The sequence below is a fragment of the Cornus florida genome, unplaced genomic scaffold, assembly GCF_030987335.1.
Source record: "Cornus florida cultivar Cherokee Brave unplaced genomic scaffold, ASM3098733v1 CherokeeBrave_3.0.0_Hap2_Chr02, whole genome shotgun sequence".
Taxonomy (NCBI): Eukaryota; Viridiplantae; Streptophyta; class Magnoliopsida; order Cornales; family Cornaceae; genus Cornus; species Cornus florida.
Window position 1 is genome coordinate 16704244 of NW_026775572.1, and position 13686 is coordinate 16717929.

General features: G+C 41.8%; 2 protein-coding genes across 5 annotated transcripts in view; both read left to right on the forward strand.

The window, feature by feature from the left end:
* The first annotated feature begins 5275 nt into the window (after nucleotides 1-5275).
* Nucleotides 5276-6673, forward strand: LOC132295716 (ATP-dependent Clp protease ATP-binding subunit ClpA homolog CD4B, chloroplastic-like). The gene has a single exon (XM_059794008.1). It carries the CDS (start codon nucleotides 5276-5278, stop codon nucleotides 6482-6484), a length of 1209 nt encoding a protein of 402 aa, XP_059649991.1. The 3' UTR covers nucleotides 6485-6673.
* Nucleotides 6674-8041: 1368 nt separating this feature from the next.
* Nucleotides 8042-13686, forward strand: part of LOC132293926 (uncharacterized) — a 33196-nt gene continuing 27551 nt past the window's right edge. Inside the window, exons 1-10 of one of the 4 annotated variants that reach the window (XM_059791589.1) lie at nucleotides 8043-8195; nucleotides 8488-8544; nucleotides 8984-9061; nucleotides 9506-9530; nucleotides 9623-9655; nucleotides 9780-9901; nucleotides 10031-10161; nucleotides 10756-10979; nucleotides 11814-12055; nucleotides 12160-12440. In XM_059791589.1, the coding sequence (XP_059647572.1) occupies nucleotides 8542-8544; nucleotides 8984-9061; nucleotides 9506-9530; nucleotides 9623-9655; nucleotides 9780-9901; nucleotides 10031-10161; nucleotides 10756-10979; nucleotides 11814-12055; nucleotides 12160-12246 (945 nt within the window). In that variant the 5' untranslated portion in view covers nucleotides 8043-8195; nucleotides 8488-8541 and the 3' untranslated portion in view covers nucleotides 12247-12440. Of the gene's footprint in view, nucleotides 8196-8487; nucleotides 8545-8983; nucleotides 9062-9505; nucleotides 9531-9622; nucleotides 9656-9779; nucleotides 9902-10030; nucleotides 10162-10755; nucleotides 10980-11813; nucleotides 12056-12159; nucleotides 12441-13686 lie in introns of those variants that run through there. The other 3 variants (XM_059791586.1, XM_059791587.1, XM_059791588.1) reach the window with 3 other exon arrangements.

A 13686-nucleotide genomic window follows, 5' to 3' on the forward strand; every position in this document is an offset into this window, starting at 1 on the left:
TATGGCGGAGCTATCAGACATGACTGGCACCCCGGAGGAGACTCTACGTGGAAGGGAAACAAATCCCCCTCCAGGCGGAGTGAGGACGAGGGCTAGGTCGAAGGACATTATGGCGGGCTTAGAGGCACGTGTGGCAAACATGGAGGGGTCCATAGCCAACATGTTGGAGCAGCTTGAGGATGCTCACCAGCGCATGGATGGGCTGGAGTCGGAGGACGTTGAGGTCCAAAATGCTGTCAAAGGGTCACTCAATGCCCTAAGTGGTGATTTTCGGCAGGAGCTCTAAGCACTTCGAGAACTTATGTTGGGGGAGTTTGCCACCCTACGTGGCTATGTTGATCAGGAGCTTGGCACTTTCCGCGAACAAATGAAGGAAATGCGAGCGGACTGGACAATGTGCAAACGGGCGGTGGCGTCCGGCACCGCTACTACGGGAGTAGTAGCACCCCGGGTTGATATTCCCAAGCCTAAGTGCTATAGTGGGAACCGGGTAGCGAGGGAGTTGGAGAACTTCCTCTTCAGTATGGAGCAATACTTTGAGGCTACGGGCATGGCCGATGAGACCATCAAGATACGCACGGCGACCCACTACCTCACCGACCATGCGATGCTTTGGTGGAGGAAAAAGTATGGTGACATAGGCAAAGGTACGGTCTCTATTGATACTTGGGCTGATTTCACTAGGGAAATTAAAAAGTATTTCTATCCTGAGAATGCCGAGGATGAAGCTAGGGGCAAACTCTGAAGGCTAAAACAAGTTGGGTCGATTCGGGACTATGTGAAGGAATTCACTAACTTGACTCTTGAGATCCCGGATCTATCCGACAAGGACTCTCTTTTCTTCTTCATGGATGGATTGCAGTTGTGGGCTAAGACGGAGTTGAGGCGCCGCAACGTGCAAGACCTTGCCACAGCTATTGCAGAGGCGGAGTCCTTTATTGATTTCAGCTCCAAGAAGGAACCCTCGTCCAAGCCAAAAGACAAAGACAAGGACAAGGGAAGGTATGCCGGCAAAGGTGGGGGAGACAAGGGCGCTGCACCCCACAAGGATTGGTCCCGTAAGCCAGGTGGTGGCCATGGAGGCAAAGAGGGAAGGGAGAACAAGGAAGGAGCACCCAAGCCTAAGGGTTCTTGCTTCATATGTGATGGACCACATTGGGTACGAGATTGCCCAAAGCGGAAGACCCTCAATGCCATGACGAGCTGCTATGAAGAGCAACAACAGGAGGAGGCGCAGATGGGTTCACTGCAAATCCTTAATGCCATCAAGGCTAAAACGGAAGTCCCTAAGGCGGCGGCTAAAGGGCTAATGTTCGTGGAGGCGAGCATCAATGGGACACCCACACGTGCTTTGGTGGACACGGGTGCATCCCACAACTTTGTGAGCCTTGACGAGGCCAAGAGCTTGGGCCAAGTATAGCAAAGAAGGGGGCTCCATGAAGGCAGTTAACTCGGCGGCAAAGGCTATACATGGCATGGCACACGGCGTCCAAGCATGCATTGGCGAGTGGGGTGGCCACATAGATCTATCGGTGGTACCCATGGACGACTTCAAACTAGTCCTTGGGTTGGAGTTCTTAGACAAGGTGAGAGCCTTCCCCATTCCTTTTGCTAACACTATGTGTATTATGGAAGGCAACACAGCATGCATGGTGCCGGTGGAGCGAGGCGCCAAGTTGGAAGCCCAAGCCTTGTCAGTTATGCAGTTCAAGAAGGGCTTCAAGAAGGGAGAAACTAGCTACCTTGCTACGGTACTGGAGACACCCGATGATGAGCTAGTCCCCTCCCCGCAAGAAGAGGTGCCTAAGGAGATACGAGCCGTGCTAGACGAGTACACAGATGTGATGCCTAAGGAGCTGCCCAAGAAGCTTCCACCTAAGAGGGAGGTGGATCATAAGATTGAGCTGGAACCGGGTTCTAAATCCCCTGCTTTGGTGCCCTACCGGATAGCACCCCCAGAGTTGGAGGAGTTGCGGAGGCAACTTAAGGAACTGTTAGATGCGGGCTATATTCGACCATCGAAGGCCCCATATGGCGCACCGGTGTTGTTCCAGATGAAGAAGGACGGGTCCTTGCGCATGTGCATCGACTACCGGGCGCTCAACAAGGTGACTATCAAAAACAAGTACCCCATTCCTCTCATTGCCGATCTCTTTGATCAGCTTGGTGGAGCACGCTACTTCACTTAGCTTGACTTGCGCTCGGGGTACTACCAGGTGCGGATAGCGGACGGGGATGAGCCTAAGACTACGTGTGTGACGAGGTATGGCTCCTATGAGTTTCTTGTTATGCCGTTTGGCCTCACCAATGCACCTGCTACTTTTTGTACTTTGATGAACAAGCTCTTCCATCCCTACTTGGATCGCTTTGTGGTGGTGTACTTGGATGATATTGTTGTGTATAGCACCACTCTAGAGGAGCACGTGCAGCACTTGAGGGCGGTCTTCCAAGTCCTACGGGAGAGCGACCTATTTGTGAAGACGGAGAAATGCTCATTTGCCCAAGAGGAGGTGTTGTTCCTAGGGCATAAGATACGGGATGGCAAGCTGATGATAGATGAGGCAAATGTGAGGGCCATTCAAGAGTGGGAGCCGCCCACTAAGGTGACAGAGCTACGCTCCTTCCTTGGGCTTGTCAACTACTACCGCCGCTTTATCAAGGGTTACTCGGCGAGAGCAGCCCCATTGACAGACCTTCTCAAGAAGGCGCGTGCTTGGAGTTGGACAGAGTCGTGTCAGGGGGCATTTGATGACTTGAAGAGGGCAGTTACGGAGGAACCGGTACTTAGCTTGCCCGACCACTCCAAGCCATATGAGGTGCACACGGATGCATCAGACTTCGCTATTGGGGGCGTGTTGATGCAGGAAGAACACCCCATAGCTTATGAGAGCCGCAAGCTTAATGACACTGAGCGGCGCTATACTGTGCAAGAGAAAGAAATGACAGCGGTCATCCATTGCCTACGTACTTGGAGGCACTACTTGCTCGGGGCACAATTTGTGATCAAGAAGGATAATGTTGCCACCAGCTACTTCCAGACACAGAAGAAGCTTAGCCCCAAGCAAGCTCGTTGGCAGGACTTCCTAGCGGAGTTCACTTACCATTTCGAATATAAGCCGGGCAAGGCCAATGTTGTGGCGGATGTGCTTAGTCGCAAAGCCGAGCTCGCAGCTATAAGTCGGCCCCAGCACCCTCTTGTGGAGCGGATCAAGGAGGGGTTACAGCATGACCCTCTAGCCAAAAGCCTTATTCAGCTGGCTAAAGAAGGGAAGACTCGGCGCTTTTGGCTAAGGGATGATTTACTTCTCACTACAGGGGACCGACTATTTGTGCCCAGGTGGGGCAACTTGCGAAAGGAGTTGATACGGGAGTGCCATGACACCAAATGGGCTGGTCACCCAGGTATGCGGCGCACACTAGCATTCCTAGAAGATTTTTACTATTGGCCTCGGATGCGTGATGATGTGGAGACATATGTGAGGACTTGCCTTGTGTGCCAACAAGACAAGATTGAGCAACAACATCCTGCAGGCCTATTGGAGCCATTGCCTATTCCAGAGAGACCATGGGAGAGTGTCTCTATGGATTTCATTACTTGCTTGCCCAAGTCAGAAGGTTGTGGGAGCATTATAGTGGTGGTAGAGCGGTTCAGCAAGTATGCCACCTTCATACCCGCACCAGCAGACTGCACAGCAGAGAGGGCAGCAGAGTTGTTTGTTGACCATGTGGTCAAGCTTTGGGGAGTTCCGCAAAATATTGTCAGTGATAGAGACCCGCGTTTCAAGGGTAGATTTTGGACGGGACTTTTCAAGAAGATGGGAACGGATCTCAACTTCTCTACGAGTTTCCACCCCCAATCAGATGGACAAACGGAGCGCATCAACGCTCTCCTGGAGCTTTATTTAAGGCACTATGTGAGTGCTAATCAGCGAGATTGGGCCAAACTCCTTGGGGTGGCACAGTTTTCTTACAACTTGCAGCGGAGTGAGGCTACCAATCACAGTCCATTTGAGGTTGTTACCGGACAACAGCCTATGACACCCAACGCCATTGCTTCGACTTGCGATGGTAAGAGTCCGGCAGCCTACAAATTTGCCAAGAGGTGGCATGAGCAGTCCGACTTGGCTAGGGCGTACCTTGACAAGGCAACAAAGAAGATGAAGAAGTGGGCCGACACCAAGCGAAGGCGGGTGGAGTACATTGTGGGAGACCAGGTGATGGTTAAGCTACTACCCCAACAGTTTAAGTCCTTTCGGAGCGTGCATAAGGGGCTAGTAAGGAGGTACGAGGGCCCATTCTCCGTCGTCAAGCGAGTGGGCAAGGTCTCCTATATGGTGGAGCTTCCACCCAAGTTAAAGATACATCCAGTCTTCCATGTCAGCATGCTCAAGCCTTATCATGAAGACACGGAAGACCTTACTCGGGGCATATCGCATAGGGCACCCACGGCCGTTGTCACATCCTTTGACAAGGAAGTTGATTGCATCCTTGCAGATCGTGTGATGAGCAGGAGAGGTGTGCCCAAATATACAGAGTATTTAGTGAAGTGGAAGAACCTGCCAGATAGCGAGGCGAGCTGGGAGCATGAGGATACACTATGGCAGTTCGCGGAACATATCCAGCGGTTCAAGCAAGAAGACGCGACGAGGGCGTCGCGAGCTTAGGTGGGGGAGAATGTCACACCCCGCAACCAAGAGGCTATGCCACGCAGGCGCCACGCAGACGCCCAGCAGACGATGACATGGAGCCTGCATGGACTGGAGCTTTCTAGACTTCTCTACACAAGTATGGAACTTTCCGGAATTCTCTAGATTAGTGTGGAGTTGTCTAGCCTTTTCTAGACTTGTCTAGAGTTATATAGAATTCTCTAGAATTCTCTAGACTTGTCTTGTACATAGTAGATAGTTCTAGAGTTGTGTAGATATTTCTTGAGGATTCTAGACACTAAATCTAGGCCACACATTTGTACATATCTAGAATGTTCTTGTAAGGCCAAAGGCCTATAAATAGGAGGTGGGAGTTCATTTGCTTCTCACTAAGCAACCAAGTTGTAATCTCTCCTCTCAAGTAATACAAGTTCTATATATTCCCAAACTCTCTTGCTCACTTGCCTAACCTCTTCCTACACACCCAAGTAAGCAAAACACTTGTCTAGCCTTAGTCTTCACTAAGCTAGCACACTCGGGTAGGCTGACTTAGCGCTTCAAGGGGGCTTGAAAGTGTCTAAGGCCGCACGGTAGCTTGAAAAGGTTCAAGTCCGTGACATTATGGTGTTATGATTTTTGATCAGGCTGGGGAGTTGCGTGATAGAGAAATGGACTTTAGAGCACAGATTACGGCACTTGTTAACAAAGTTAAAGAGAAAAGCAAGGCAGAAACTGAGGCCGGGGATGGAGGTCCTGTTGTGACAGAGGTGGACATTCAGCAAATTGTTTTTTCTTGGACTGGCATACCTGTAGAAAAAGTGTCAACTGATGAATCTGTCCGCCTCCTCAAGATGGAAGAGACCCTACACAGGCGTGTCATTGGCCAGGATGAAGCTGTCAAAGCCATCAGCCGTGCTATCCGTCGTGCCCGTGTTGGACTCAAGGATCCCAATCGACCTATTGCTAGCTTCATCTTTTCTGGTCCAACTGGCGTTGGGAAGTCAGAACTGGCAAAAGCACTAGCTACCTACTATTGTGGTTCTGAAGAAGCCATGATCCGGTTGGATATGAGCGAGTTCATGGAGAGACACACTGTTTCCAAGCTCATCGGTTCACCGCCTGGCTACGTTGGTTACACAGAAGGTGGCCAGCTTACTGAGGCTGTTCGGCGACGTTCTTACACAGTTGTACTCTTTGATGAGATTGAGAAGGCTCACCCAGACGTCTTCAATATGATGCTTCAGATTCTTGAGGATGGAAGGTTGACGGATAGCAAAGGCAGAACTGTGGACTTCAAGAGTACTCTTCTAATTATGACCTCGAATGTTGGAAGTAGTGTGATTCAGAAGGGAGGACGCGGAATTGGTTTTGATCTTGGTTGTGATGACAAGGATAGCAGTTACAACCAAATCAAGAGCCTGGTGACAGAGGAACTGAAGCAACACTTCAGACCAGAGTTCCTAAATAGATTGGATGATATGATTGTGTTCCGGCAGCTGACGAAGCTGGAGGTGAAGGAGATAGCGGATATAATGCTTAAGGAAGTTTTCGAGAGGCTGAAAACCAATGATATAGAGCTTCAGGTAACGGAGAGGTTCAGAGATAGGGTTGTGGAGGAAGGATACGACCCAAGTTATGGGGCAAGGCCCTTAAGAAGAGCCATAATGAGACTCTTGGAGGACAGCATGGCCGAGAAGATGCTTGCAGGAGAGATCAAAGAATGTGATTCAGTTATTATCGATGTTGACTCTGATGGTAATATGACTGTTCTCAACAGTAGCAGTAGGGCCCCTGAGTCTACCATCAAACCTTTTAACCTTTTGACCGTTACTCCTTAGTTATCTTTACTGCTGCTTTTCTTTCAAATTGGCTATGGTTGTACTCTATCTTGAAACAGTCTGGCAGTAGAGCAGAAGCCACTCCGAAAATTTATAGAGTTTTAAGGATGTAGTTCTATTACACTACGGTTGTTGCATGTATAGTTTGAATCAGATGGTAGAATGTTGTTTAGTGTTGGTTTTATAGAGTGATCCTAATATAAAAGAGGACTTGTTAAAGTTTTCTTAGTTAGACTCTGGTTTCCTCGTTATGTCTTATGTTTTCTTTTCTTGTAATCTTCCTGAGTGGTTTTGCAGTCATTTGTTCAGATAATGCAGCTGGCTGTAAAATGCTTGTGTTGTGTGGCAATAATGAGTGGTCAGTTGTTATCCATTTAGAAATAATATGGTGGTCTACATCTCAAATACATCAATGCTGATAAAATTGTTTATTGAATGCACAATGTGCTGTGTGCTGTGATCAGGAGAAGAGATTCTCATTTGCTTGATTTGATGGTAGGTAACAATGATTTGCAACTTCCTTGAAAATAATTGCCCTAGCTCTGCTCTCTCTTTTGGTTATGGTATAAACCCTAGTTACTGGTTTTGGCCATTGTACATCTGCTATGCTACTAGTAGTACTCGTTACCTTTGTTGTTTGAAAAATTATGTTGATTCTTGTCAGAAAATTCTGCTAGTGTCAAAACCGAAGTTCATATGATATACGAGAGGATATATCCTATCTTCATCTTCCATCGAACTTCATCCCTGTTCTTCACCTCCTGCTAATTTTCATCTCCATTTTCAATGACACTTCTATTCGCCATCTAACTGGCATCTTCCATGAGTTTTGTTAGTTAAATAGCTCGCTCAACAAAGCTTTGTTCTTAACTCCTCAAACCAACAAAACCAAAACCCGAACTCTGGTATCCCGGATGACCTACCTGGTTCATGGCCATGGCATAGCTCAATGCATAGCTCGTCTGAAAACAGACCTAAATAGAACCCAAAAAAAAAAAAAAACCCTCCTGTACCACTAAAGATAATGAGCTAGTTTCTCAACGTGGCAAACCCTGGTTGGATTTTCTTATGCAGCATGTCCGGCATCCTTTGAATTCAGAGGATGTATCATTACTTTTTATTTTGTTTTTGACAATATTTTAGTATTTTTTAAAAACAATCTTGATATTATAGCAGCCTAAAAAAAAAAAAATTGTCAAAATTTTTCAAAAATGGAGGTGAACATATACTAAAAATAGTGTGATTTATGAGTTCGGCTTATTTAGTTTCCACTTGTAGCAAATCAGACACTTTGTCATAAATTAACGTAGTAATGTTATTGTTACTCACATACATAAAGGACGACCTTTTTTTATTGGGCAACAATGTTTTGACTTTATCTACGTCAAGAGAATAATTTTATTGGCAATTGTGTCATGTTTGGACTTATGCTAGGGCCTACTTTTTCACATGATTACTGGACCAAGATCCACTCAAAACTGGGCCTGACTGAATAAATGAAAATCCAAAACCCCAAGTTACATAAAGCAAACATGGCGTTAAAAATACGCACCGAATCGCATCTTAGCTTTTTATTCCGTCTCTCTCTTAAATAAAGCATTTCTACTTGTGTATATATATATATATATAAGTTCGTTACGAAAACTTTCTTGCAATTCATTCACTCCACTCTAAGGTTGATACTATATACATTTACTCAATTTCTTCCAAGGTATTGAAGTTTGTGCCCTAATTTTACATATTCAACTCTATATTTGTTTTGTTTTTGTATCTAAATTTTTTTATTATCTGAATTAGGTTTTTTAATTCTATAAAGCGCTCATTTGGATCATTTCACCTATTATATGTATCATCATCATCTTCATTGTACATTATACTGTTGATATGTATATTAGTATATATAGTTGTATACACATACATTTCTACATATAATATAAATTTCTACAATTTATTGAGATAGTGTCATTATGTTTGTTTTTGAATTCTTGATCTTCTTCTTCCAGTAGGGGGACTGGGAGAGTTGATTGCTTGGTGAGACAATTCTGGACATAGTAAACATGGTATGTTTTTTTTTTTTTTTTTTTGAATTTAAAGTGTTTCATAGTTTGATGATAATGAATGTGTTGTGTTGAACAATTTACATTTGCTTTTTAATGAGGTATTTCTTTGGCTGCAAGTTTGGAACTTTGGAACAACTTGTCTTGTTTTGGACTGAAAAATAGAAGCAAATTTTGCTTTTGAAAAAAGAAAAGTTAATTGCTGTCTGAACAGTGCCTATAATCGACTACTAAAAATTTTCATGCTTTGTACTTTTGGGAGGTTTCAATTTCTTAAATATTTTATTTTTTATTTTTTTTATTGCATTATATGTATAGCTTATTTGTTTGTTTCTGGTTGATATAAAAAATTACTACAGGTAATAATATTATAATTGACTTTTAATTTTGGTTTTTATTATTATAAATGTCACGATTCACTTTTTCGGTGGTGATGTTGCAGTTCATGAATGGATATGGATTCCATGGAACATCATTTGAGCAAACGTACCGATGTTACCCTGTATCTTTTATTGATAAGGTTGGAAGCTTTCCTCACTGCATGTGTTTGAGTTTAGTTCTGTTAGTCAGAAAAAAGAAAAGAAAAAGAAAATAGATTAGTTCTGTTAGTACTTATTTGCTGCAGCTATATTTATGGAAATAGAAAAGACTAATTTTTTCAGCACTTTGTAAGATAAAAATTCATCAACCGAGCCAAATTCGCTGCTGATGAAACGTATGTGAGCTTTACAAGGCCTAGATAGTGCAGAACTTTGCAGAGTGCATGTGTTACAATTTTGTAACAAATTCAGGCAGAATGCTAATCATGGTTTCATGGCATCTCATGCTCTTTCTTGAGGAGGAAAAAAAAAATGTCACTCTCTTCTTCCTCTGTTCATTTTCCTGTGTATAGCCTAGAAATTTGAAATTTGTTTAACATTTCTCTGTAATTATGATTCCATCTTTTATTTTTTTTTTCCTGCAGTCGCAGATAGAAAACGGTGATAAAAGTAAGTCAGAGTGACCTCAGAAGCTTGATATATATAACATACATTCATTTTTTAATGAATATATTGATTTTGTTTTATTTGTGATGTTTCAGTTATAATGCCTCCCTCAGCCCTTGACCGCTTAGGTTAGTTGATTTATTTAAATATGATTATTTTGGGATGGGTTCGACTTTGGTTAATTGAATTTTTTTTTTTCTTTCATTTATGTTTTGGAATTTGATCTAAAATGCTACAAACTTAATCTTACAGCATCTCTTCATGTTGATTATCCAATGTTGTTTGAGCTCCGCAACGGTGCTGTTGAACGAAGTTCTCATTGTGGGGTTTTGGAGTTCATTGCAGAAGAAGGCATAATATATATGCCTTATTGGGTAGGCATTCAATGATGTTATTTGTGCATGCTTGAAATTGTGTGATTTTGATTAGGTCAGTTTTGCTGTGGAAAACATCTTTGAGGCCTTTTGATTTTTATGATTTACTTTGAATTGATTTCTTGTAAGATGATGGAGAACCTACTCTTGCAAGAAGGAGACATCGTGCGCGTGAGAAATGTAACTCTTCCAAAGGGGACATATGTTAAATTGCGACCCCACACGAAGGACTTCTTGGATATTTCCAACCCCAAAGCTATGTGAGTTCATGATTGTTACTTTTATTTTCCGGTCGGGTTATGATATTTAGTCAGTCATTAGTGTTTGTTGCTTTAGCTTGGGAGTGGATCTTGAAGGTAATTCGTAATGATGTTATGCTGCATATCATTTCACATCCAGCTTTTGTCAAGTTTAGTTTATATAATTGAAAACAATGTACACTTAGACAAACTGGTACTGGTGCATTCCTTTCCGATTTACAAAAGTTGAACTCCTAATGAGATGGAATTCATAACTATGCTATAAGTTACTCCTTTTTTTTTTTTGGATTGATTTTGAATGGTAAAGCAAACATACACACCCTTTTGCCCACTCCCAGGCTTGAACCCCTCCCTTCCTCTTTGATGCAATATGTCCACTGGTAGTGGTAAGGATCACATTTAATTCTTCTGCCGTAACAAAATTGTTAATATATTGAAGATTTTAAGGAGTTTTCATCATTTTATAGTATCGTCTTGTTTATATTTATGAAATATTTGGTATAAGAATGAAATGTAGATCCCCATTATGACTGACTATGTCATGTAGTTTTTGATGGATCTACTGAATTGATTTTTTATTCTTTCCTCATGCAGCTTGGAGACAACACTGAGAAACTTTTCCTGCTTAACCACAGGGGATAGTATTATGGTGGCATACAATAGTAAAAAATATTTCATAGACATCATGGAAACAAAGCCTTCTAATGCGATAAGTATCATTGAGACAGACTGCGAGGTGGACTTTGCACCTCCCCTTGATTACAAGCAACCTAAAAACCCTGTTGCATCTGCTCCTTTAAGCAAAGCACTTGCTGAAGGTTACCATACTTCACTTACTTTATCTTCTCCGCATTTCTGGTATACATATCCTTTTTCCATTTCTAACCAAATCATAATGGTCATGTTCCTGGATCATAGCTGAATAAGGAGACTCTCTCTGGTTTTTCTCTTTTTCAGTAAAAGCCTTCTAATTACTTTGGAGTTGGTATTGTAGAACCTTAGGCTATCTTCTACCTTTCTACAAAGTATTTTCTTGGAGACCATGTGGACATGTATTTTCCTAGTTTCTCTCATAATTGTAGATTTCCTTTTCAGAAAATGGCACCGTCTGTTTTTGCTTTGGGTTCAAACAGGATTCAGTGGGACTTTCACACTGTCACTGTATTTTGAAGCTAGATGCTTCAATTCATGTTTTGTGCTTAAGATATCTCCCGAATCATACAGGCTGACCACTTTTATTGATTAGTTAATTTTCTACTGTAAAAATGGAGTTAAGAAACAATGGCACAATTAATAGATTGTTGTAGATAAATTCTTGTAAGATCAGAATGGATTTCAAGATCTGTTCAAGCGTACCGATGTATGATGCAAATTGTCATCTACAATGGAATATTATCGTATTTGGGCAAATCATTGAGGTTGGGAGCAAGTAAACTGGCTCAATTAGCATTACATGTCCAAGAGCAAAATGATGTTGATTAGCTTCCTTTTTGATGGATGCATACCTAATTTTAACACATTTGGCAGAGGCTGGAAGTGCACATGTTCTTTGAGATTACTAGGGAGCTTATGGTTGTCAGCTACGGTATTTTTTTTTTTTTTTAATGTTATCCATTCTATAATAAAATTAATGTTCTCCTTTGTTCATGCAGGTCAAGTAGCCCCAGCTGAGATTGAACAGAAATTCAACCCATTCACAGGAGCAGCGAAACGCTTGGATGGGAAACCTTTGAAGGATCAGCCTCCGCCGGTTCATTCCTCTGGGTCCAAAGGCAAGAAACCTGATGTCACCAATGGTGGTGGGCAGTCTTCTGCAGTGTCTAGTTCACAAAGGTTGGGTCATAAGTCTAAGGGAAAGCTCGTCTTTGGCTCAAATGTGTTCCGTACACAAAAGGTACTGTCATTTTATCTTCCTGCATCCAACGCTAAATATCCTAAAGTACATATTAGCTGTTCTTGATACACATCTCAACCTGTGGTGATTGCTGAATCCTGCAGGAAGCTGCAAAAGAGACTAAACCCGAAAAGAAAGAAGAGCCAAAGTTCCAGCCTTTTATGGGGAAGAAGTACTCACTCAAGCAGTAATTGGATTCACTATCCATCAATGATCAATCAATGCCTTCAACATTTATTTTTCCTCCCTTCCCTCTTGGGACAATTATTATAGAAACTTTTATCAAATCTGTATTTGTATTTAATAAAATTAACTAGACACTGCCGAAATCGAATACATCAGCTGCCGTCTGCCTTTACGCGGTGCTGAGATTACCAAATGTAAATCATTTATCTTATAGCCATGACCAAAGTTCCCATAACCAAACAAGGTTTGAACCATGCCCAACTCACGGTGCTAAGTTTCGGTCATACCGAATTGAAATCAACTCATGGCCCAAGAGTCAGAATTGGCCATGGTTTGTACTCTGGATCATTATTGTCATATCAATCGAAATCATATCAATCGAAATCATATCATGATCAAGGCTATCACAACTCCTCAGTCACAATCCGCCTTTTGATTAGGCAGGCTACAAGATGAGCAAGGGCAGAGATAAATTTAATATTTTTATAGGTCCGACTATGTTAGTCTGTGGGCATACTGGACTATAAATGTCTTTGGACCAACTGTCCTCCTGTGGCTTGCTGTCTTACATTTGAATCTCATGAAGTAAAAGCATTCAAAGGCAATTCATGGACAGTAGCTTTTTCAATATATAAAAATGGTCTTGTATAGCTTCAGGGTGTATAAGCGTATAAGACACAAGGCCTAAATTTATTAATATTCAGCTACTTTTAAGTTCGGTCAGTGGATGTTAGTATTCAGAATTGAACCAATCAATTTTAGTGAGAACTTGAGACTTAAAGCAACAAATAGCTTGTCCCAGAAGACCGACTATATGAAAATGTTGCGAAATGAACTTGTGATTGTGTAATTAATTCAACTAAATCAGCTCATAATCGATCAACAACACCTTATCGGATTTTTTTAAACACTTAATAATTTATTATCGGGCATATAGAATCTTTTCATCCCACAACAACAACCAATTATAAAATGTCATAAGGTCAAAACACGAAGAGGTACGCCGACATCTTATTTCCCTTTTATGTTATATAAAATTCACCTATGCAAATACTATTCATGCATGGTAGGTATATGATTAGGTATGACCTATTGTTCCAAAATACCTAGCTAGATTTTTTTTTTGCTTTTCGGTAATTAATACCTCGTTAGATTTGTCTGCTTAAACAAATAAATTCAAGATGTGATGTAATTAACTCCATTCTGTTTTAAGAAAAACAACCACATAATATTAGTTAGAAACGTGATGTAATTTTAAATAATTAAGACTCCGTTTTTTAGAAATATTTTATTTTAGTTTTTTATTTTTGGTGTTTGGTTGTCATTAAATTTGAAAAAAAAAAAATTAAAATTTAACAAAAATAACCTACTCATTAATTTTCAACCTCGACCTAGACTTTTGTCATAAATCAAAAAATAAAATATATATATTTTTTATAGACATT